Source organism: Vicugna pacos, chromosome 16, assembly GCF_048564905.1.
Source record: "Vicugna pacos chromosome 16, VicPac4, whole genome shotgun sequence".
Classification (NCBI taxonomy): domain Eukaryota; kingdom Metazoa; phylum Chordata; class Mammalia; order Artiodactyla; family Camelidae; genus Vicugna; species Vicugna pacos.
In genome coordinates this window covers 9761850-9782870 of record NC_133002.1, presented here as the reverse complement: position 1 = coordinate 9782870, position 21021 = coordinate 9761850, and the positions used below count along the sequence as shown (strand labels likewise).

The following is a 21021-nucleotide window of genomic DNA, read 5'->3' as shown; positions in this document are numbered from 1 at the left end:
AGAGCTACAAAGGCTGTCACCTGGGAAACGGGCACCAGGCAGCCCTGGCCGGCGGGCTCTGGGAACCATGCCGGCAGCAGGCACTGTAAGCGGCCCTCTGCTGTGTTTAGTTTCCTTTCCTCCGGATCCTTCAGGAGAGTCTTGTTCAAAGTCCTATCTTCCAAGTTGGGTCTTGGCTGTGCCAGGGAGAACTGGGGAGGGCCTGCCCCACATTTCAGGAGCAGACAGAAAAAGAGCAGTGCCCCAGAATCGGTGGATCAGAGAAGACCCTGGGGACCAGCATCTCAGGAGGGTAGAGACAGCATCTCAGGCCGTGGAAGTAATGCCAGATAGTAAGATGGGTGGTCAGGGAGGAAACTGAGGACGAACGTCACAGCCCCCATCTGTTTCAGGGACAACACCTGGAACACTCTCAGACTTCGCTGGGAGGAGGGAAACCTTAAGGAGGTCAATTTCTAGAAGTTATCTGGTTTTGAGTTAAGTCATAATAATTTGAATGTAAAAAAGAAGTGTCACTTTACCCTAGTGGGGTGTGAGACATAGGATGACCCTCGTATGTTAATGTTTAATAGAAATCAATATTATTTGAATAAAAGTGGGGCTTGGGGGTTTTAATGTGCTTCTAAAGGGCCCTGGAACATCAAAAAGAGAGCAAAGACCCAAAGCAGAAACAGCTTTAGAAATTCAGACCTCAGCGGGAGAGCAGCCATGGGTGTTAGGACGCTGTTTCAAAGCACACAAAGTATTTGGGTGCCACCTAATGGCCAGAGTGAGTAACTGCTTAAAAAGATGAAGAGGAAATAGTTTAAAAGACATTCAATGTGTGCAACTTTTATTGTGCTGATAGTGTGGACCAGGCGCTGTCATAGGCAGAGGGGACATGATAGTCAACATGGCAGTCTGAGTCCCTGTCTTCAGGGGGCTAACATTCTATTGGCAGGTGAGGGGGACAGAAAGTAAGCAAATAAACAAGTCTGTGAGGTCAGGTGGTGAAAAGTGCTGTGCAGAAAAACAAAGCAAGGTAAAGGATAGGGGTGGGGAGGTGCTGCTTTATGGGAGGCGAAGTAAGAAGCCTTCTGGTTCTCTGGGGGAAATCATTCCAGGAGGATGGAAAAGCCAGTGCAAAGGCCCTGTGGTGGGGCTGTACTTGGTGTGTTCAAGGAACAGAAAGGAGACTAGAAGCGGGTGGAGCTGGGGGGGGGAGGTGGGGGACAGAGGCAGGAAATAAAGTCAGAGAGGTACCACGACCCAGATCATTTGGGGCCTCATGAGCCACTGGGGGAACTTTGGCTTTTACTCAGAGTGAACTGGGAAGTACTGGAAGGTTTTGAGCAGAGAAGTAACCTGACTTGCTTTATGTTTTAAATGGGGAATTCAGGCTGTTTGACTGAGAGCAGATGGTGATGGGGTAACGTCAGAGTCAGGGGTTCATTAGGAGGCTGCTGCTGTGATCTGGGTATGAGATGACAATGGGCTGGACCGCAGTGGTATCAGGGGGCACCGTGAGGAGAGTTAAGCTCCAGACACATTTAAAAGACAGTACCAGCAGGACTCAATGACAGATTCGATGTTTGAGAGAAACAGAGGGGTCAAAGGTGATGCCAGTGTTTTGTCCCAAGCAGTCATTTACTGACATGAAGAACCAGTAGGCAAGAAGGCCAGAGGGAAGAGGCAGGTGGTAAAATTGGGATCTCCAACCTGAGGTGCTTCGTTGAAGACAGTTGTGATACACCCGAGCGAGCAGAGAGGCTAAGGAAGCAGCTGGATAAAGGACCTGGAATTCAGAGGAATGGTCAAGGCCGAAGGTACAAATGTGGGAGCCACTGGCCCACAGAGAGAGTGTAAAGTCAGGAGCCTGGGGGGAGGGCATAGCTTAGTGGTAGAGTGCGTGCTTAGTGTGCACGAGATCCTGGGTTCAATCCCCAGTACCTCCATTAAAAAATAATAATAAACAAATAAATAAATAAGCCTAATTACCTCCCCCCCAAAAAAATTTAAAAAGAGAACAATAAATAAATAAATAAAGTCAAGAGCCCCAAGGAGGCCACAAGGGGAGTGAGTGCAGCTGGAAAAGAGGAGGGTCTGGAACAGGAGCACCTAGGGCACCAGCCGCCATCCAACCCTGCATTCAGCTCTACCTCCATCATCGTATCAGGGAAATCCAGGCTGAAACAACAGGAAGGCTCCTTTCCCCGCTTGGGGGATTGGCATAGGTAAATCATACTCCCTCTGTATCAGCGAGGGTGTCGGGGAGCAGTGCTTCCTTAGCGGCTGGACTGAGCGTGGTCACTGTCGTTTAGAAGGGGGGTGTGATGGTGTTAAAATGCGAAAGGTGCATAACCCCCGGAGTCTGCTTCTGGGCCTCCATCCCAGGACGCATCCGCATCTTTCCAGAAGGCACGTGCAAGACTATTCGTAGTAGGGTCTTTTTGTGTGCATCAAGTAATATATAACAAAAAAAAACCCAAACGTCTTGTAGAATAAAACATAGGTTGTGTTACAAAACTAGGCTACGTGTTTGATAGAGATACACGTGTGTCTCTGTCAGTGCCTGCCTGTCTGGAGGGACAGAGCATACTGGGAACAGTGGCAACCTCTGTGAAGCAATATCCGTATTGCTTAAGGTTTTCACGAAGAAACTGTATTCATATATTACTTGTGAAATTAAAACTACAGTAATCTCTTTCTCAAATTTTTTTTCCAGTTTTGTTTTGTTTTTGTGGGGGGAGATAATTAGGTTTATTTGTTTTATTTTATTTATTTATTTTTAATGAAGGTACTGGGGATTGAACCCCAGGATCTCCCGCATGCTAAGCCCGCACTCTACCAGAGTTATTCCCTCCCCCCTACAGTAATCTTTTAAATAACTTCTTCATTAAATCTATTCTCTGAACAATGCTATGCAAAGCACTGAGCTGCTCCTGCAGATTAAATTTTTTAAAAAAAGAAGACTTTGTGACCTGCCTTCAAGGAACCCATGATCTTAAGGAGAAGAAGGTTGCAGGGTTCTCTACCCTCTGCTGTCCTGGGTCCTGTGCTAGGCACGTTCATATCTGTCCATTTAACCATCACCAGTGCATTGGGACTTGGCTGTCATCTCCTCACTTTACAGGCGAGATAGAGAGGCAGGCGTTGCCCAAGGTCAAAGACAGCTAGTGGCAGAGTCAGCCTCGGAGGCCAGACCCAGCAGATCTAAAACCCCTGTGCTGTATTGCACTACCTGGCCTCCTGGGGCAGATGGCTGAGCTGCAAGGCATGCTGGGATATGCGTAATGAGCCGTGGGACGGAAGATTAAAGCAGGAAAGTCTTCCTAGGAGAGGTGCCATTTAGACTGGCCCATAAAATGTGAGTAGGATTTGGGAGGCGTGGATAGGTCAGTGGTAGGGTGCCTGCTTAGCATGCGTGAGGTCCTGGGTTCAATCCCCTGTACCTCCATTAAAAAAATAAACCTAATTGCCTTCCCCCTTCTCCCACCAGAAAATGAGTAGGATTTTAACAGGCAAAATAAGAACGGAGGAAGAAAGGATTTTTGAAGATTACTAAGAGCTTTTATTTAATTCGATCCTTGCTGCAAACCTATGATGTCCCATTTGATAGATGAGCCAACTGAGGCTCAGAGAAATGAACCAGCTGCACGAGGAGGCAGTGTCCAGGCGAGCAGGGGGCTGAGGCTCCTAGAGCCTGGGCCCCTGCAGCCCAGGTCAAGTCACTGCATCGCCAGAAATTCTCACACAACAGGAAATGAGTTCGGTCACGTCGCTCCTGCACCTGGAGTCCCAGACCTCGGCGGACTCTACGAAAGAGGAAGAAAGCCGTGCTCACTCCGCAGAGGCCTGGCTTTGCGGCGATGAAGTGGAACTGTTTCGCTTTCAGTCGGGGACGTCTACCAGCTGAGGGCTGAGCCACCCGCAAAGCAGACAGCCCCCCGGGCCTGAAACACCCAGCCCGGGGCCCACCATAGCGCGGCAGGATGTGCGGCGGGGCCCGGGAGGCCCTGCAAGCTGGGAGACTGCCGAAGGCGCCCGGCCCCGCCCCGCCCCCCCGCCCGGGCCCCGCCCCCACGTGGCGCCTCCCGGGGACTTCTGTTCCTGCTTTGGCTGGGTGAGGGCTGTTCTCCCTGCTCAGCGTCCCAGGGCCAGGACAGGTTCAGAAGAGAGCCCGGGGGTGGACAGCTCTGAGCTCAACCCTTGACTCTGAAAGCCCACCTTCTGCTCCGCCTCACCCTCACCTCACCTCCTGTCAACATCACAGCTCAAGGCTTGGTCCCAGGAGTCGGGATCCCAGGTGAAGGAAGACTCTGAGGAGCACGGAACAGTGAGTGCCCGCGCATCCCGCCCACCCACCCATCCTCCCATCCCTCCCCTTCACTCCCCTGACTGCCTCCGGCCCCACCCCAGCAGCCCCGGTAACCTGACCTCTTCCAGTGTTTCCCAGCCCCCTCTGGGCCCCTCCTTCCTCCGGCTTTTCCCACCACTCCCTTTCCCCTCCCTTCTCCCAACACCACCTATGGGCAGATGCGCTGGGGTTTACAAAACTGGGTTCTACAGGCTGAATAGGAGTTCACCAGGTGAAGAGCAATGATCCCAGTGGGAGCCCTGCATTGAGAGATAGTAGGGGCCAAGGGAGACCCCCTGCCTGCCTGACCACCGTGAGCACCCAACATCCACCCCCTCCCCCATGAACAGCCCCAAGGCCCCCCCACACACCCAGCCGGCAGTAATGGCCAGTGAAGCCCAGAGGCAACTGGCCTGGTACTTGGAGGAAATGAAGAAGGAGGAGCTGAAGGAGTTCCAGCTTCGGCTGTCTGATCAGAAGCCCTGCGGGCACCCTCCTGGAGAAGCCCTGACTCAGCCAGAGAATGCGGGTGGTGTGGAGGTGGCCTCTCGCCTGGTGGCTCAGTACGGGGAGCAGCAGGCTTGGGACCTGGCACTCCGCACCTGGGAGCAGATGGGTCTGAGCAGGCTGTGTGCCCAGGCCCGCCTAGAGGCAGCCTTGATGTCAGGTGAGTGCAAAGCCCCCTCTGCCTGCTGTCAATCTCCTGGACCTCCACCAGGGAGCCCCCAGACCTTCCTCTGGGCAGTGACCTGGGACTGTTCTGTCAAAGGAGAATCCAGGGGGGTGGGAGTGGGACACACCTTGCTGGACCCCAGGCTGGCTTGGGGAGGGGAGCCTTGCCGGACCTCTCTCCTAGCCAAGTGCATTCCCAGGATGCCACGCAGTCCTCACAGGGCCTGGGAGGAGAGAGGGAGAAGGCTGACTTTCAGAAGGGCACTGGGAGGGAGGTTTTGGAGTTTCACACTCAGCTCCTAAGTGGAGACTTGCCTGGCCTCGGGAGCACAGACTTGGGAGTCAGACAGAAGCAGGTTCCAGTCCCAGCGTTCCCACACTGGGCAGGTCACTTCACTGCTCTCTGCCTCTGTTTCTACATCTGTAAAATGGGAGCATAAGAGTCAGCCTCCTTGGACTGGGTGAGGGTTCGAGAGATAATCCACGTTAAACATTTAGCACAGAGTCTAACACCTCGTAAGCGCTCAAAACATAGGAGCACGGCTGACCCTGCTGTTGCTAGTCCTAACAGCAGCCCTAGGAGGTGGAGACTCTTAACCCCACGGGGAGAGCTGAGGCTCCGAGAGGAGTCATGACTTACCTGGGGAGGTGGAAACAGAGCCAGGGCAAGGATGCAAATTTCCTGGACCCCAGATCAGGACGTATGCCCCCAGTGTCAGGAGATCATTCTCTAACAAGCCTCTGGGGAGGCTGGGGCAGGCTGCAGTGGTTCACTCCTGATCTCTCTTGGTTGAGACAGGAGACCTCCCTTGGATCCTCTTGGTTGAAGAACCCTGGCCACAGTCCCCGGCTCCTGCCCCGGCCCTCTGGCAAGCCTCCAACCTCTTGTCTCCTTCCCACAGCCCAGTCTCCCTCGTTTCTCTACTCCCCGAGTGCACCCAACCTGCAGTCCCCCAGCTGGCCCACCTCCACTGAGGTGCTGAAGTTCTGCAACTCGGAGCCCCCAATGCCCCTCCACAACTCAGAGAAAAGGGATTTGAGACACCTACCATCTGGCACATCTGGGTCCATCCGGAAAGGTGAGGCTTGCTGGGTTGGCCAGAGGACCCCAGGTAGGGCTTTGAGGTAGCTGGCAGGGTCCCATCCAGGTAAGCCTGTAGCTCCACATGGACCTAGGTAGAGGGAACTACAGAGGGATGGAGGGGCCAGGATGGGGTGGTGGGCGCAGTAGGCCTAGAAATGATCTTTCAGGAATATACCATCACTGAGATTGTACCCCCTCCAATTTGACAGACGGAGAAACTGAGACCCAAGCAGGCCACACTGAACCTTACCCAGCCCTGTGCCGTATTTGACATGGTCCTTGCGCAGGCAGAGCTCGGCTCACAATCTAGGTGGACTCTGATCCTTGGGATCAGGGTGGTTTAGAAAGTTCCAAGGAGATAGATAGATAAATATATATATGAAAAAGAATATATATATGTATAACTGAATCACTAAACTGTACACTAGAAACTAACACAACATTGTAAATCAATTATACTTCAATTTAAAAATTTTTTTTAAGTTCCAAGGAGGACTCTGTGCTCCAGATGAACCCCAAGAGAAGGGTAGGCTCATTTCTCAGCCTAAGCCAGTTCCCTCTCCTGACTTCTCTTATTTGGGCCTCCGCCATCCTGAGTCACCCAGGCTGCAAACCTCAGCCACAGCCCTGCCTCTTCCTCTTCTCATCCCAGCATCAAAGTCCAAGCTCCCACAGCGCTCAGAGACAGAGCCAGAGCTGGAACCCAGAACCACCCATTCCTGATGCAGTAATTTTCCCTCCACCTGCTGCTGCTCAGGGTAGGCCTCCACCCCCACTCTCTGTGCCCGCTCTCACCCCTCCACTCCCAAACTCTGACAGTAATGGTCACCAGCTCCATTGCCCTCAGTTTTTACCCTGACTTCACCCACTTGCTCTGTGATGTGGAACACTCACTTAATCCCCCTGTGTCTCAATTTCCTCATCCAATTCTTCATACTATTCAGTGTTCACTCCACCCACCACCCCTACCCCAAGATACAGAATTTGTACATCCTTGAACTCCACAGTAAAAAAAAAGAAAAGAAAAAGAAAAATGCATTTGCACAGAATTTTGAATGCATGATGTAGAGTCTACAAGATATTATAGAAGGATAGGGTTAGACTGTTCACATCTCTCTGCCCTCAAATTTCCCCCCGTGTGCCCCCACCAGCTTTCTTCTCTCTTGCCCTTCCCCCATGCAGTATCCAGTCTCACTGGCTCTTCCCTTGTTGATGACACAGAGCAATTTCACTCTGCCCTCAACTTGCGGGCCTTGAATTTCATTGCCTAGCAGAACAGTGCCTGGCAATATAGAGGACTCACCTCCTTAGAATGCCACTTAGTAACTATTTGTTGTTACTTGAAATGGGGAGTTTAACTCCACCAAGTGGCTTATCAAAAATATGCCTATCTAATAGAAGTGTCACTGAGAGAAGTTTCAGAACATCTGCTAAGAGGATAAAATTGTATCTCTATCTTTGTGATTTTAAAAATTGGGTTACCAACGCCCATCTCACAGGATTTTTGTGACAGTTTAAAATGTTATGAGCAGAAATAAAATGGGTGCTCAGTAAGCGGTAATTTCTTCCCTGTCGTTTCCCCTAGAAAACCCTTCCTCGCTCCTTTATCAAGATCTTCTAAACTCCCTAGACTATGAGTCACCAAGTAAGGAATTACCCAATGCCCCCGTATCGACAGCAGTGCTGAGTGGTTGGGAACCCCCAGTTCAGCCCAGCCCAGAGCCCAGAAAGCAGGAAACTCCTGGGACTGTGTGGCCATTGGCTGAAACACCTGAAACACCTGAAAACAGCTGCACAGGTAAGGCCCTGCTGAGCTTCTGGAGAGGGCTGGGGGAGGCAAAGGCATGGACGGGGGCCAGGTTGGCAGACTGAGCAGAGAGGGTCTTGCAAACATCTGAAACCAATCTCCAGAAATCCTACTGCTGAAGTCTCTCTATCTGGCTAAGGCACTGTTTCCAGGAGGCCCCTGGAAATTAAAATGCTGGTGTATTGTCCAGTATAAGAAACCTTGTTTAGTGGACAGGGCACTGGTCTAGAGTCAGAAGAGAAAGATGCGATTTCCACTGAGCTCCTCAGCCCCTGAGTGGCTAAAGCAAGTCACATGGACACTGTGTGTCCGGCTTCTTCACTTACACAGTCTGTTTAAATTTCACAGCCACTCCATGAGATGGATGCTGTTATATGACACCTTGGAGATAAGAAAACTGAGGCTCAAAAAGCTAAAATTTCAGTTAGGAGTGGCAGAGATGGAATTCAGCCTCCACTCTCTCTAATCCATGATCCACATATTTAACCTCTACATTCCACTCACTCTGCCATGTTTTGTCATATTTTTTGCATCTGTCGAGATGGTCGTGATTTTTTTCTTGCATTCGATTAACGTGATATCACATTTATTGATGTGTATGTGTTGAACCATCCTTGCATCCCAGGGAACGAATCCCACTTGATCACGGTGTATGATCCTTTTCACGTACTGTGAAGTTTAGTTTGCTAGTATTTTGTAGAGGATTTTTACATCCATGTTCATCAGGGACATTGGCCTGTAATTTTCTTTTCTGTAGTATCCTTGTTTGGCCTTAGTATCAGATTAAAGCTGGCCTCAGAAAAAGTGACTTTAGAAGTATTCCTTCCTCATCTACTTGTTGGAAGGCTTTCAAAAGGGTTGTTATTAATTCTTCATTAGGTGTTTCATGGAATTAAACAGCGAAGCCATCTGGTCCTAGGATTTTCTTTGCTGGAGACTTTCTCCCCCTCGTTGGGAGATTTTTATTTACTGACTCAGTATCGTCATGGTTATAGAACCTATTCAACTTTTCGATTTCTTCCTGATTCAGTCTTAGTAAATTGTGCGCTTCTAGGAATTTATCCATTCTTCTAGGTAATCCAATCTGTTGGCCTATAATTTCTTAAATTAGTCTCTTGTGAATCTATGTATTTCTGCAGTTTGGGTGGTAATGTCTCCTCTTTCTGATTTTATTTATTTGAGTCTTCTCTTTTTTCTTAGTCTACCTAAAGGTTTGTTAGTTTTGTTTATCTTTTCAGAAAACCAGCTCTCTGTTTCTTTGGCCTTTCTACTGTTTTTCTAATCTCTGTTTCTGCTCTGATCTTTGTTATTCCCTTCCTCTGTTAACTTTGGACTTAATTTGTTCTTCTTTTTTCTTGCTCCTTGAGGTGTGAAGTTAAGTCTATTTATTTGAGATCACCCTTTTTTTTCTTTATGTAAGCATATCTCACCATAAAGTTTCCTCTTGGAATTGATTTTTCTGCATTCCATATGTTCTGGTATGTTGTGTTTCCATTTTTGTTTGTATCCATTTTTTTATTTCCTTTTTGATTTCTTCTTTGACTCACTGATTTTCAGGCATATGGTGTTTATATTCCACATATTTGTGAATTTTTGCTCCACTGTGTTGCTGTAAGTTTTTAATTGGACTCTTGAGCCTGCTTAGGACTGTTTTCATTCGTGGGTAGCTGTCTAATTGTTGGGTTTTGTTGGGGGACGAAGACCAGTGGATCTCCTATTCTACCATGTCACTGACACCCCTACCCCAATTCTAAATTCTAGAGGAATTCTCCAAGTAGGAAACTTGAACAAAATGATATCCCAACAACAGTTTAATAGCACGTGCAAAAACCACATGGTACACATTTTGATCCGTGAAAAGCAAAGATAGGCGAGATTTTTTGTGTTAATGGACAACATAGTAAGTATCTGATGGCTCTGTGGACTGTAAAATCTCTGTTTCAAATACTCAGCTCTCCATCATAGCCTGAAAGCAGCTGTATGCAGCACAGAAACAAACAGGCATGGATGTATTACAATAAAACTGTATGTATGGACACTAAATTTTGAATTTATGTAATTTTCACATGCCATAAAATAGCATTCTTCTTTTGATTTTTTTTTCAACCATTTAAAAATGTAACAACCATTCTTAGGTTACAGGGTGTACAAAAGGTGGCCAGCTGGATTTAGACGGTTTTCCAAACCCCTGGCTAAAAGCATAGTATTAAAATGTAACTTGTTAGAGATACTGACGGTAGAGGGAGGATTTTTTTAAGTTTTACTAAATCAAGAGGATTTAGATATGTGGCATGCTAACAAATCCACTAAAATCAGGATGTTTAGGGAAGCATGGCACCAAGAGGAGCTAAGCTCTCTCTTGACATCTTGCACAGACCCAGGACCCTGAGTAGGATGGACCATAGCCATGATCCAGAGTGACCATCCTGATGCTCTTAGCAGATTTGAACATTGTCAGAAATGTTCTCACATGAGACAACAAAAGTGGATCTATAGATCATGATTTCAGAGGTGGGGATGGCCCTCTGGTAAGTCCAGTCTCACCAATGCTGAAAATGTAAATTGACCCCACATGCCCCACTCTCCCCCCGACTGTCCTCAGTACACCCACTAAGGTAGAGCAGGTAGCCTTGAACTCTGGAGGTCCAGCAAGTTTCCCAGAATGAACTGGGCTTCAGGATCCCAAATGAGTCACTTGCATCATCTCAAAAATTCACCTAAGGAGAGAAGTAAGTGACACTCAAAATATTCGGAAGGGAAGAAAGTAAGGGGTTGTGACAATTATTCTATTTAGAATCTAAGATGTGAGCCTGAGGTCCCTACCCAGGGGACAATCCCTGATCTGTGATCAGCTCCTCAGAGTTCACAAAGTACTCTCCTGTCTGTCTCAGGGGGGTTCCCCCAGAATCAGCCCCCTGAGACAGGATTTGAGTGCGGGTGGTTTACTGGGGAAGTGATGCCTTGGAAGCACCAGGAGGAGAGAGAAGGGAGACGGGGAAGGTGGGAAAGCAATGTGACCTGCACTGTGGGCAGGCTACCCCTGTGTGCAACTGAGGTTCAATGCCCTAGGGATCTCTAAGAGACAGGGCAGAACACACCTTGGACTTGCCTCCCTGGGGGACAAGGCACTGCCATCTGTCACTGGCTGAGGGCTCCTCCTGGAGCATTAATTCCTCAGCATCTCTGGCCTGCCCCACTCGTGGGCTGAGAGAGCCCTTAGATGGGCGACCACAGATGCTTGTAGAAGGACAACCTTGGCAAGTGCTTCAGTGACGCTTGCAGAGTGGGTACTGTCAGGAACCAGCAGTTCCTGGATGCTACACCATCCATTGTCTCCTTCCCGCCTCCATGACCTCCTACAAGGGGATATCACAGTTCTCGTGCAGAGAAAACTGAGGCTTCGCTGGGCTAATAGCTCAATCCATGGGCTTAATGAGAGGAGAGAGTTGTGTCTGTTTTGTTCACTCTTTGTCCCCAGACCCTAGAGCATATAGTATGCCCTTGATTAATACTTGCAGAATGAAGGAAAGTCACACAGAGGATATGATTTGGTCAAATCAGGACTTGAGCTAGGATCTCCTCCCCCAAAGCCCACATTCTTTCCACTGATCTGGCAAGAGTGTTCCCATATCGGCAGCCAGCACAGTATGCGGCTGCCTAAAACAGTTGTGGAAGGAGGGGAAGGAGGGAAGGGGGGAGGGAGGGAGGGAGGGAGGAAGGAAAGAACAAAGGAACAAATCTATCCTCTACCTTTATGTTCTCTCTTTCCCTCCTGTACTTAGGAATCAGAGAGAGATACCAGAACCAAAGGAGAGAGAGGCCTTGCCCTACACAGTCATGGAAAAATGAAGATTTGCACCCAAAGTTCATGCAGTTGCTACTTCTACACAGATCTCACCCCAGGGGCCATGAGCCCCTGGTCAGAGGAAGCTGGCATCACGGGGTGATAGAGGAGCGAGGACGTTTGATTGAGGTCAGAGACTTATTTGGCCCAGACCCGGGCACTCGAGACAAGCCTCACACAGTCATACTGTATGGGGATGCTGGAATCGGAAAGTCAACCCTGGCCAGGCAGGTGAGAGGAGCCTGGGAGGAGGGCCAGCTGTACAGGGACCACTTCCAGCATGTCTTCTACTTCAGCTGCAGAGAGCTGGCCCAGTCCAAGGTGATGAGTCTCGCTGAACTCCTCACAAAAGACTGGGCGGGCCCCGTGGCTCCCATCGGACAGATCCTATCTGAGCCGGAGCAGCTGCTCTTCATCCTCAATGATTTAGATGAACCGAACTGGGTCTTGGAGGAGCAGAGGGCTGAGCTCTGTCTGCACTGGAGCCAGCGGCAGCCAGTGCACACGCTACTGGGCAGTTTGCTGGAGAAGACCGTACTTCCCGAGGCATCCTTGCTGATCACAGCTCGGACCACAGCTCTGCAGAAGTTCATCCCATCTTTGAAGCAGCCACGCTGGGTGGAGGTCCTGGGGTTCTCTGAGTCTTCTAGGAAGGAATATTTCTACAAATATTTCACAGACGAAAGCCAAGCAGTTAGAGCCTTTAGCTTGGTTGCATCAAGCCAAGCCCTGTCGACCATGTGCCTCGTGCCCTCTGTGTCCTGGCTGGTGTGCACTTGCCTGCAGCAGCAGATGGAGTCGGGGGAAGAGCTCTCGCTGACGTCACAGACGACCACGGCCCTCTATCTGCGCTACCTTTCCCAGGCTCTCCCGGATCAGCCCCTTGGACCTCAGCTACGGGGCCTCTGCTCTCTAGCCGCTGAGGGGACTTGGCAAGGAAAGACCCTGTTCAGTCCAGGAGACCTCAGGAAGCACGGGTTAGATGGGGCCATCATCTCCACTCTCTTAAAGATGCGTGTTCTTCAAAAGCACCCCACCTCCCTGAGCTACAGCTTCATGCACCTGTGTTTCCAGGAGTTCTTTGCAGCAGTGTCCTGTGCACTGGGGGATAAGGAGGAGAAAGGTGAATATCCTGACAGCCCTGGCAGCGTGGAAAAGTTACCAGAAGTGTATGGGAGACGAGACCTGTTTGGGGCACCGATCGTGCGTTTCCTGTTTGGCCTCCTGAGTGAGCCGGGGGTGAGGGCGATGGAGAGCGTCTTCAGCTGCACGCTGCCTCCGGAGAGGAGGGGGGACTTGCTCTCGTGGGCCAAGTCGGAAGTTCGGCGGGAGCGCTCCTCCCTGCAGCCGGACTCCCTGCAGTTGCTTCACTGTCTGTACGAGATTCAGGACGAGGAGTTCCTGATGCGAGCGATGGCCCACTTCCAAGGATCGAGGATGTGTGTCCAAACCGGCGTGGAGCTCCTGGTGTTCACTTTCTGCATTAAGTTCTGCTGCCACGTGAAGAGGCTTCAGCTGAATGAGGGCGGGCAGCGTGGACAAGCGTGGAGGCCCCCCGGAGTGGTGCTGTGAGTACTCCCACCCTCTCTTCTCTCCAGCTCCTCTGTCGCTTGCACTGTCCTGGGCCCTGGAGGCTCTCCCTGGTTGGCTGCTGACAATGACATTGGCCCTGAGACTGCCTCTATCGCCTCTGAATGTGTGTGTCTGAATGGTAGTGTCCATCTTCCCCCAGCAAAACTGACTTCCTTGTTTGTGTCAATAATGCGCTATGGCCCCAGGGGCTTAGCCTGAAACCCACCATCTGAGTGTGATGGAGTAGCTTCCTCTAACCGTCCTCCAGCCTCAGCAATACCATTAGCTTCCCCATTCAGGTTCCCCCACCGCAGCTGCAGTATTGATCATTTTGTGCTTGTATGGTTTATGCCATGAATATTTATTAGGCACTGATTTAATGCCAGGCCCTACGGATCACAGATTAACAGAGACAATCCCTGGCCTCAAAGAACTCAAAATCTAGGGCAGCAGACAGACATCCATCCAGTAATTACAGTAGAATGTGATGCCTCCGGTGACAGAGGAGGGAAAAGGGCATGGTGGTGGCCGGAGGGAGGGAGTAATCACACGTGAGTGGACCAGAGAAGAGTCGGAGGAAGAAATGTTGGATTTAAGTGGGGTTTTGGTGGGGGTGGGGGCGGGGTTGGGGTTTTTTTATTTTCAGACATTTAAAGTTTTTTTCTCACAGTAAAAGCCATGTTCATTGCAGAAAAATAAAGTTATGTAGATAAGCAAAAAGATGGAAATTAATATCGACCAGAATGCCACCACTCAGAAGTGACCATCGTTAAGAACTGCGGTGTATCTTCTAGTCTTTCTTCTATGCACATTTTTATGGCAAAAACTGAGCCACACGGTACATTTTATTTTACAGTGATCTTCATTACAATACGAGGCTATTTTCTCGTCTTATGAAGTAGCCTGAAACAACATCAATTTGAAGGACAGGCGGAATTCCATAGGGAAGGCGTCATGAGCGATAGGACCACCCCTCGGTTCTCAAGTACTTGGGTTGTTCTGGTTGTTCGTGGTTATAAACGTGAACTGGGCCATGAAGGACCTAGGCACAGGTGTGACAAGTGGTAGTAGCTTTCAGAAGTGTCCTGCGCAGACACAGAGGCAGAGGCCAGGTGGGGAGCAAGAGGAACCAGGGACTCCAGGCCAGAGCAAGAGAGTTTGCAGTGGACAGTGGCAGATGGACCCTGGAGAGAGTCCAGTGGGAAATTTAGAGGCTTCAGCTGCTGTGGGGAGGGGAGGGAGATTTTAAAGGCACTGAATCAGGCAGGTGAGGCAGAGAGAGAAGGGCAAGGAGCCCATTGTAAACAAACCAAACAGTCCAGCCAGAAGTGATGAAGGTTGGCTGAAGGCTGTGGTGGGAAGGGAGAGGAGGACCAACCTGAGACAGTAAGGGTGGGAAGCTTCCAGGTGTTTGGCTTGTAATTAAGCACTGCGCATTTTGAATAATACATTTTCAATGTTTTCTTCTAGTCTCTCTGATTAAAAATTAAAGTTGACAAGCTTTGACCAAAACAAAAAGATTTTTTAAAAACGTAGTATTCAGATTTCCCAAAAGTAAATCAAGGTAAAAGAAATTCAAACACTTAAACTTTCAGCTGATGGATTTTTTGAGGTACCTTTGTAGCATTTAAATGTCTGGAGCCGTTAAAGCTGGAAACTACACTGAAACCTTAGGGATCCTCTCCAATGTCTTGAAATCCTCACAAAACCCTCTGTGGCAGGGACTCTAGACTTCTTTTCACAGGTGAATGAGGCCCAGAGAAGCAGAATTTGTGCGCAGGCAGCTGGCCCCTGAGCCTCTGCCCAACGCTGCAGATGTGGGGGAAAGAGGAATTGAGCTGGGGACATATTGGGACGGATCAGGACGAGGTGCTAGTGGGGTGTCAAGGTGGAGCTATCTGGCAAGAAAATAGAGATGCCAGTCTGGAGTCTGGAATAGAGTTTGAGTCATCGAAATCCTGGAAGTAGATGGGCTCGCTGCTGAAGGGTGTGAAAATGGAGAATTTAAATGGGTGGGAATTCCACAAGGCGGTCTCCGCTAACACTCCCAGATGAGGCCCGTCATCCCTGCCTCCACTGAAGCTGCTAATGTTCTCTCCTGGGACATTCCTCTCTGCCATCTCTCTCTTGGAGACCCCCTCTGTGGTTCTTGCTATTCTTGGAAGGGGGCAGGGTCCCAGGCGAGCCAACCTGGACAGCAGTGTATCTATATATATCTATATATATATAGAGAGAGAGAGAGAGAGAGAGAGATATAAAACATCCCATCACAAAGTCATCCTTAAAGCGCTCTCCATCTCCTCCTTCCCTTTCTGGGCCCTGGGACTCCAGAATGTCTGTGCCAAAGGAAGACAGGTGTGTCTTCCTTGAAGGGAGGAAGGCTGTCAGATCCCCAAGCTCCTCCTCTGTGCCAGACCCTTTGCTGAGCACTGCAGATAAAAAAAGATGGAAAATATCTACCTCTGCCCTCCAGGAACTCTCCAACTGAGGCAGGAGCAGACACACAAAATGAACACTTCGGTGTAGTTTGGCAAGGGCTGTAGATTGAGGAGCCACAGAGAGGAGGGCACCCAATCCAGGGTGGTGGGGGGCAGAGGGGCCGTCAGGGAGGCTGGTCAGTCCTGGGGACAGCATTGCCCACTGTGGCCTGGCACCCAGAGGAGCAGACCCCTGCTGCGCTGTGCAGGGCTGTGCACCTCAGACCCCACACACACAGGTCATATCTCTCCTGTCCCTCTCTCTCTCCCTCCCTCAGGCTGAGCTGGGTCCCAGTCACAGATGTCTGCTGGCAGGTTCTCTTCTCCGTTCTCCAGGTCACTGGAAGCCTGAAGGAGCTGGACCTGAGCGGGAACCTCTTGAGCCACTCTGCAGTGCAGGGTCTTTGTGAGGCCCTGAGATGCCCTAGCTGCCACCTAGAGACGCTGCGGTGAGTCTGGCCTGGCTTCTGTTCTGAAACAGAAATGGATGGAAGATCTAAGATGGAAGCTGAGTCTGGGATGAGGGAATTGGTCTTTGTATTCAACAAGTATTCATCAAACCCCTCTCTGGCCGTCTATTGTGCCCGGTACCAGGGCTATTATGGTAAACAAAGACAGACAGGATCCTTTCATCACAGAGCTTGCAAAAAAAAACTGACATGAATCAAGGAACCATATAACAAATGTGTAAATACAGAGCCAAATAAGGGCCTCCAGTGGGAAATTTCTTTTAGGAAATGATGCTTGAAGGAGACCGGAAGAATCAGCAGATTTATCTAAGTAAAGCAAGAGGGAAGAAAGTTCGAGGCAGAAGGAACAGCATGTACAAAGGCCCTGTGGCAGGAAGGAGGATGGGAAGTCAAGGAATTGAAAGCAGGGCAGTGTGGCTAGAGGGTGGAGAGTCAAGGGGTGAGATGAGGCCACAGAGATCAACAGGACTCGCACCATGCAAGGTGTCATGGGCCAAGTTGGAATGTGGCAGGGCTGGGGGACCTACTACAATGGGATTTTAAGCAGAAGATTGACAAGATCAGTACATTTCAAAGTAAAAACAGACTGCAGTGTGAAAAACTGGATTGAAGCAGAGTAAAAGTAGAGGTTGGGAAGCCACTTGTAGGAAAATTTCAGTAGTTCCCATAAAGGTGGTGAGAGCTTGAATTAAGGAAAATTATGATAGTTTCTGCAAGAGATGATGATAGTTTGGACTCCAATGTTGGTCCTGGAGATGGAAAGAAATAAGTGGATTCCAGAGATCTAGGAAAGTGAAGTCAACCAAACTCCGTAATGGATTGGATCTCTATGGAGAAAGGGAGATAGATTTAGCAAGGGTGATCCTAGGTCTCTGGGTGGAAGAACTCATGGGATAGTGGCACCTTCCCTAAGGTAGGAAGTACCGGAGAAAGAATGGTTGGGGGCGTGGGGTGTCATGAGTGTGACTTTGTGCATATTCATTGAAAATTCCTTTTTGTAAAATGATTATAAATCAATAAAAAAAGTTAAAAAAGAAAAGAAAAGAAAATTCCTTTGAGGTACCCAAGTGGAAGTGTTAAACAGGTACCAAATTAAGCTCTATGCAAAAATAAGATTGCCCCATAAAACAAATCTCAACAAATTGAAAAGGATTGAACTCCTGCAGTTTATAGTCTCTGACCATAGTGGAATAAAGTTAGAAATCAATAACAGGAGGAAGTTCGGGGAATTCACAAATACACAGAAAATAAGAAACATACTCCTAAGTAGCAGTGGGGCAAAGAAGACATCACGAGGGAAATTCGAAAATACTCTGAGATGAATGAAAACAAAAACGCAGCTAGTCATGAAAATGGGCAAAACTCCTTCCTCGTGGAGCCTACGTTCTGAAGAAGGGGGAGAAAAAAAGTCAAAGAATAAGTAAACTATACTGCATTTGATAAGAACTATAGAGAAAAATAAAGCAGAAAGGAGTAGGGGGCTGAGGCTGGGTGTGCATAGGGAGGGTGGTGAGGCGAGACTTCACCAAGGTGACCTTTGAGCAAAGACCTGAAGCAGGTGATGGAACAAGCCATGAGATATCAGGTAAGAAGATTGTTCCAGACAGAAGAAACAGCAGGTGCAAAGTCCCTGAGGTGGGACCGAGCCTGGAGTGTTTGAAGAACAGCGAGGAGGCCAGTGAAGATCCAGCTAGAAGAGATAGGAAATGAGGACAGAGAAGACAAGGAGCCAGCTCTCCGGTGTCCCACAGACAAGGACGAGGACCTTGAATTTACCTCTGATGACATGGGAAAACATGAGAGGATTTTGATCAAAAGAGATCCAAAAACTGACTGACTGTTACTTGTTTCTATGTCTGCCCCTCCCAGTGCCCGTGCGTTTCTGGGGGCCTGGGGGCCTTACTGAGCTCCACCTGGTCCACAGGCCTGGCCCAGAGTAGATGCTCGATGGGTGTTTGTGGGTGTTTGTTCAATCAACAGGTGAGTAAACCCAAGGCCCTCAGTGTGCGTCTCCCATAGGTTGGCCAACTGCGGCCTCACAGCTGAAGGCTGCAAGGACCTTGCCTCTGGGCTGAGCGCCAGCCAGACCCTGACGGAGCTGGAACTGAGCTTCAACGTGCTGCTGGACGCTGGGGCTGCGCACCTGTGCCAGCGCCTGGGACAGCCAGGCTGCGGGCTGCGGCGGCTGCTGTGATTGCTCTTTGTTGGCACTACTTTGTGGGGGTGGGCATGGGGATGCGGCGGGAGCTGCCCTGCCACCGTGGGGCAGGGAGAAGGTGAGGGCTCAGCGGGGGCCACGACAGAGTCCCGCTGAAGCTGTCATACCCCTCCTCAACTTTTATTCTTATATTAGAAGCTCGCTCTTTTTTCATCCTGTATTGTAGACGCCCTTAATGTTGAAACCCTCCAAAGCATCCTTTGTCAGGAACCCTGGGCATTTGGCAGGGCCAGTGTAGTTAACAACGACACCTAGATATACAAGTAGAACTTTGGGAAAATTAATCGCACAACGTTGCTATGGTGAGTGGGCAGGATTCGAGGGAATCGCACAGGCGTGAAAAAGGGAGGTTGCCTGCATCCTGATGGCCCCTTGGCTGCAGGAGGAAAATTTCAATCTCCCAGGCGACCGCAAGCCAGACAGGTCTTTATCTTCCTTTAATATTACCGCAGAACCCCTGAAAGGACACAGGTACTAGAAAGGGAAACCCTAGTTACCCCGAGGAGAGGGCCCTCGGGACAATGGCTGGGGGCTCACGTGTGTCTCTCCTGCAGGCTGGTCAGCTGCAGCCTCACGTCCGGCTGCTGCCAGGACCTGGCCTCCATGCTCGGTGCCAGCCCCAGCCTGACAGAGCTGGACTTGCAGCAGAACGACCTGGACGACCTCGGCGTGAGGCTGCTCTGTGAGGGGCTCAGGCAGCCTACCTGCCGACTCACACTCCTGTGGTAAGGCCCTGCCGGTCCCTTCTGGGCAGAGGGCGGGGAAGGGGGGCAGGAGGTAGGGTAGGCAGGGGATGCGAGTGCCACGGGATTGGATGGGGCAAGGAAAAGGGTACCAGGGCTTCTAGAGAGCCTGGGTTCATCACCAGCTCTGCCACTCACGGAGGCCATGTGACTCGGGTGGGGTCTTCACCTGGGACTCAGTTTCCTCATCTGTCTAAAGGGACTATCATGTCCTGTAATGAAATAAAATGCATGTGAAAACCAGCACAGTGCTCAGACGGACATGGGCTTGGAGCACAGGAGACCTGAGCGGCTGACGAGCGGTGAGCCCCTAGCCCTCCTTGCCACCCTCCCGGCCCCGAGGGCGATGTTCTTCTCGGAGCACCACTCCGCAGCCACCTCTCAGCCACTTCCTCTCTCCACCACCTCCTGAGAACAAGTCCTCTGCAGCTCCTGGCCGGGCTCTGTCACACACTCAGAGAGCTGACAGGCGCCAGACCCTCCATGTCCCACCGCGCTGGTCCTGCCCTCGGTCCCGGCTCCGTGGTGAAAGTGCGCTCCGGAGCCCAGCCTTTGCAGGGATTCTGGATTCGTGGATCCAGCTCACTGGTCGCTGGTCAGATCTTGTCTCAGAGCAGCCCGCTCTCTGACATCCTGCGAAGGGACTGCTTCCTTCCTCCCGGAGCTGCCCACATGCCCTCCAGGAATGAAGATTTAATCCCGAGCCACTGGGAATGCCCCTGGGATGGCCTCTGCCAACCAGGGCCACCTCACCCAAGGTCATGCCCCCTTCCTGGGGTGGCCTGCAGCCAGTGCCTGACTGGTGTTGGGGTATAAAGACTCAGCCCGTCATCCCAATTTGGGACAGCTCTGAGGGGCCATGCTGAATTCAGTGTCCCCCCTCCGGAGGCAGCTGAGGTCTGCAGTGAGACTATGTCCAGCCCAGTTTTTCCCTCTACCCCATCCTGCGTCGCTCCCTCCCCTTGGCCTGGTGTTGACTCAAGAACTCCCCTGGATAAACCTCCTCACCCTACTTTCTGTCTCAGAGCCTGATTCCCGGGGAACCCAACCTGTGACAGCTTCCAATGGGAGGTGGCAGATTCCCTGATTCTGAGCCCTGAGGACCTTGGGATCATGCGGGAGTCCTGGGAGAACCAGGCTTCCTTTGTGCTTTCAGGCTGGACCAGACCCAGCTGAGTGAGGAGGTGACAGAGATGCTGAGGGCCCTGAAGGAGGAGAAGCCTCAGCTGCTCATCTCCAGGAGACGGTAAGGTGGGGAGACCCAGGACTCCCTCCTGCTGACCCAGGCGGTGTCTGGGTCCTTGAGGCTCAGAGGGCCCAGAGCCAAGAGCTGGGAAAAGAAACATGGGGTGGAGGCAGAGGCAGCAGAGCTGGGAAGAAACCAAGAAACCACAGCAGCCAGAGTGAGGTTTTGTTGTTTGTTTGTTTGTTTGTTTAGTGCAAATAGAATCATTCCACTCCTCTGCTCAATCCCTTCCGTTAGATGAATGAGATGAACAAATGAAAAAGTGAAGGCGTGAGTGGGTGAGATTTGGAACATGGAATGCAATACCCACCGGGGGGAGACAAAGACCAAGAGAGAGCACCTTGGCGAAGCAAGCACACCCTAATCTCCACTTCCCAACACACATACACACACACCCTGGGGCTTGAGGGGTGAGCCCCAGAGACAGGAGTGTCCCTCTTCCTTCCTGGGGAAGTCTGTTGCACCCCCATGTTCTCCCAGTTTGGTGCATTTTGGCCTGTGACTGCAAAGGGCATCTCTTCTCGGGTCCCCTCACCTGAAATGGAAAGGAGG

The 21021-nt window shown here is 50.5% G+C and overlaps 1 protein-coding gene across 4 annotated transcripts in view; it reads left to right on the top strand.

Moving 5' to 3' along the window:
* Window positions 1-4113: 4113 nt before the first annotated feature.
* NLRP1 (NLR family pyrin domain containing 1) overlaps window positions 4114-21021 on the top strand; it is a 30134-nt gene continuing 13226 nt past the window's right edge. For 2 of the 4 annotated variants that reach the window (XM_072940597.1, XM_072940596.1), the window contains exons 1-8: window positions 4679-5003; window positions 5911-6087; window positions 7678-7890; window positions 11682-13311; window positions 16071-16241; window positions 18282-18452; window positions 19035-19205; window positions 20380-20469. In XM_072940597.1, coding sequence (XP_072796698.1) covers window positions 4679-5003; window positions 5911-6087; window positions 7678-7890; window positions 11682-13311; window positions 16071-16241; window positions 18282-18452; window positions 19035-19205; window positions 20380-20469 — 2948 coding nt within the window. Of the gene's footprint in view, window positions 4316-4678; window positions 5004-5910; window positions 6088-7677; window positions 7891-11681; window positions 13312-16070; window positions 16242-18281; window positions 18453-19034; window positions 19206-20379; window positions 20470-21021 lie in introns of those variants that run through there. The other 2 variants (XM_072940598.1, XM_072940599.1) reach the window with 2 other exon arrangements.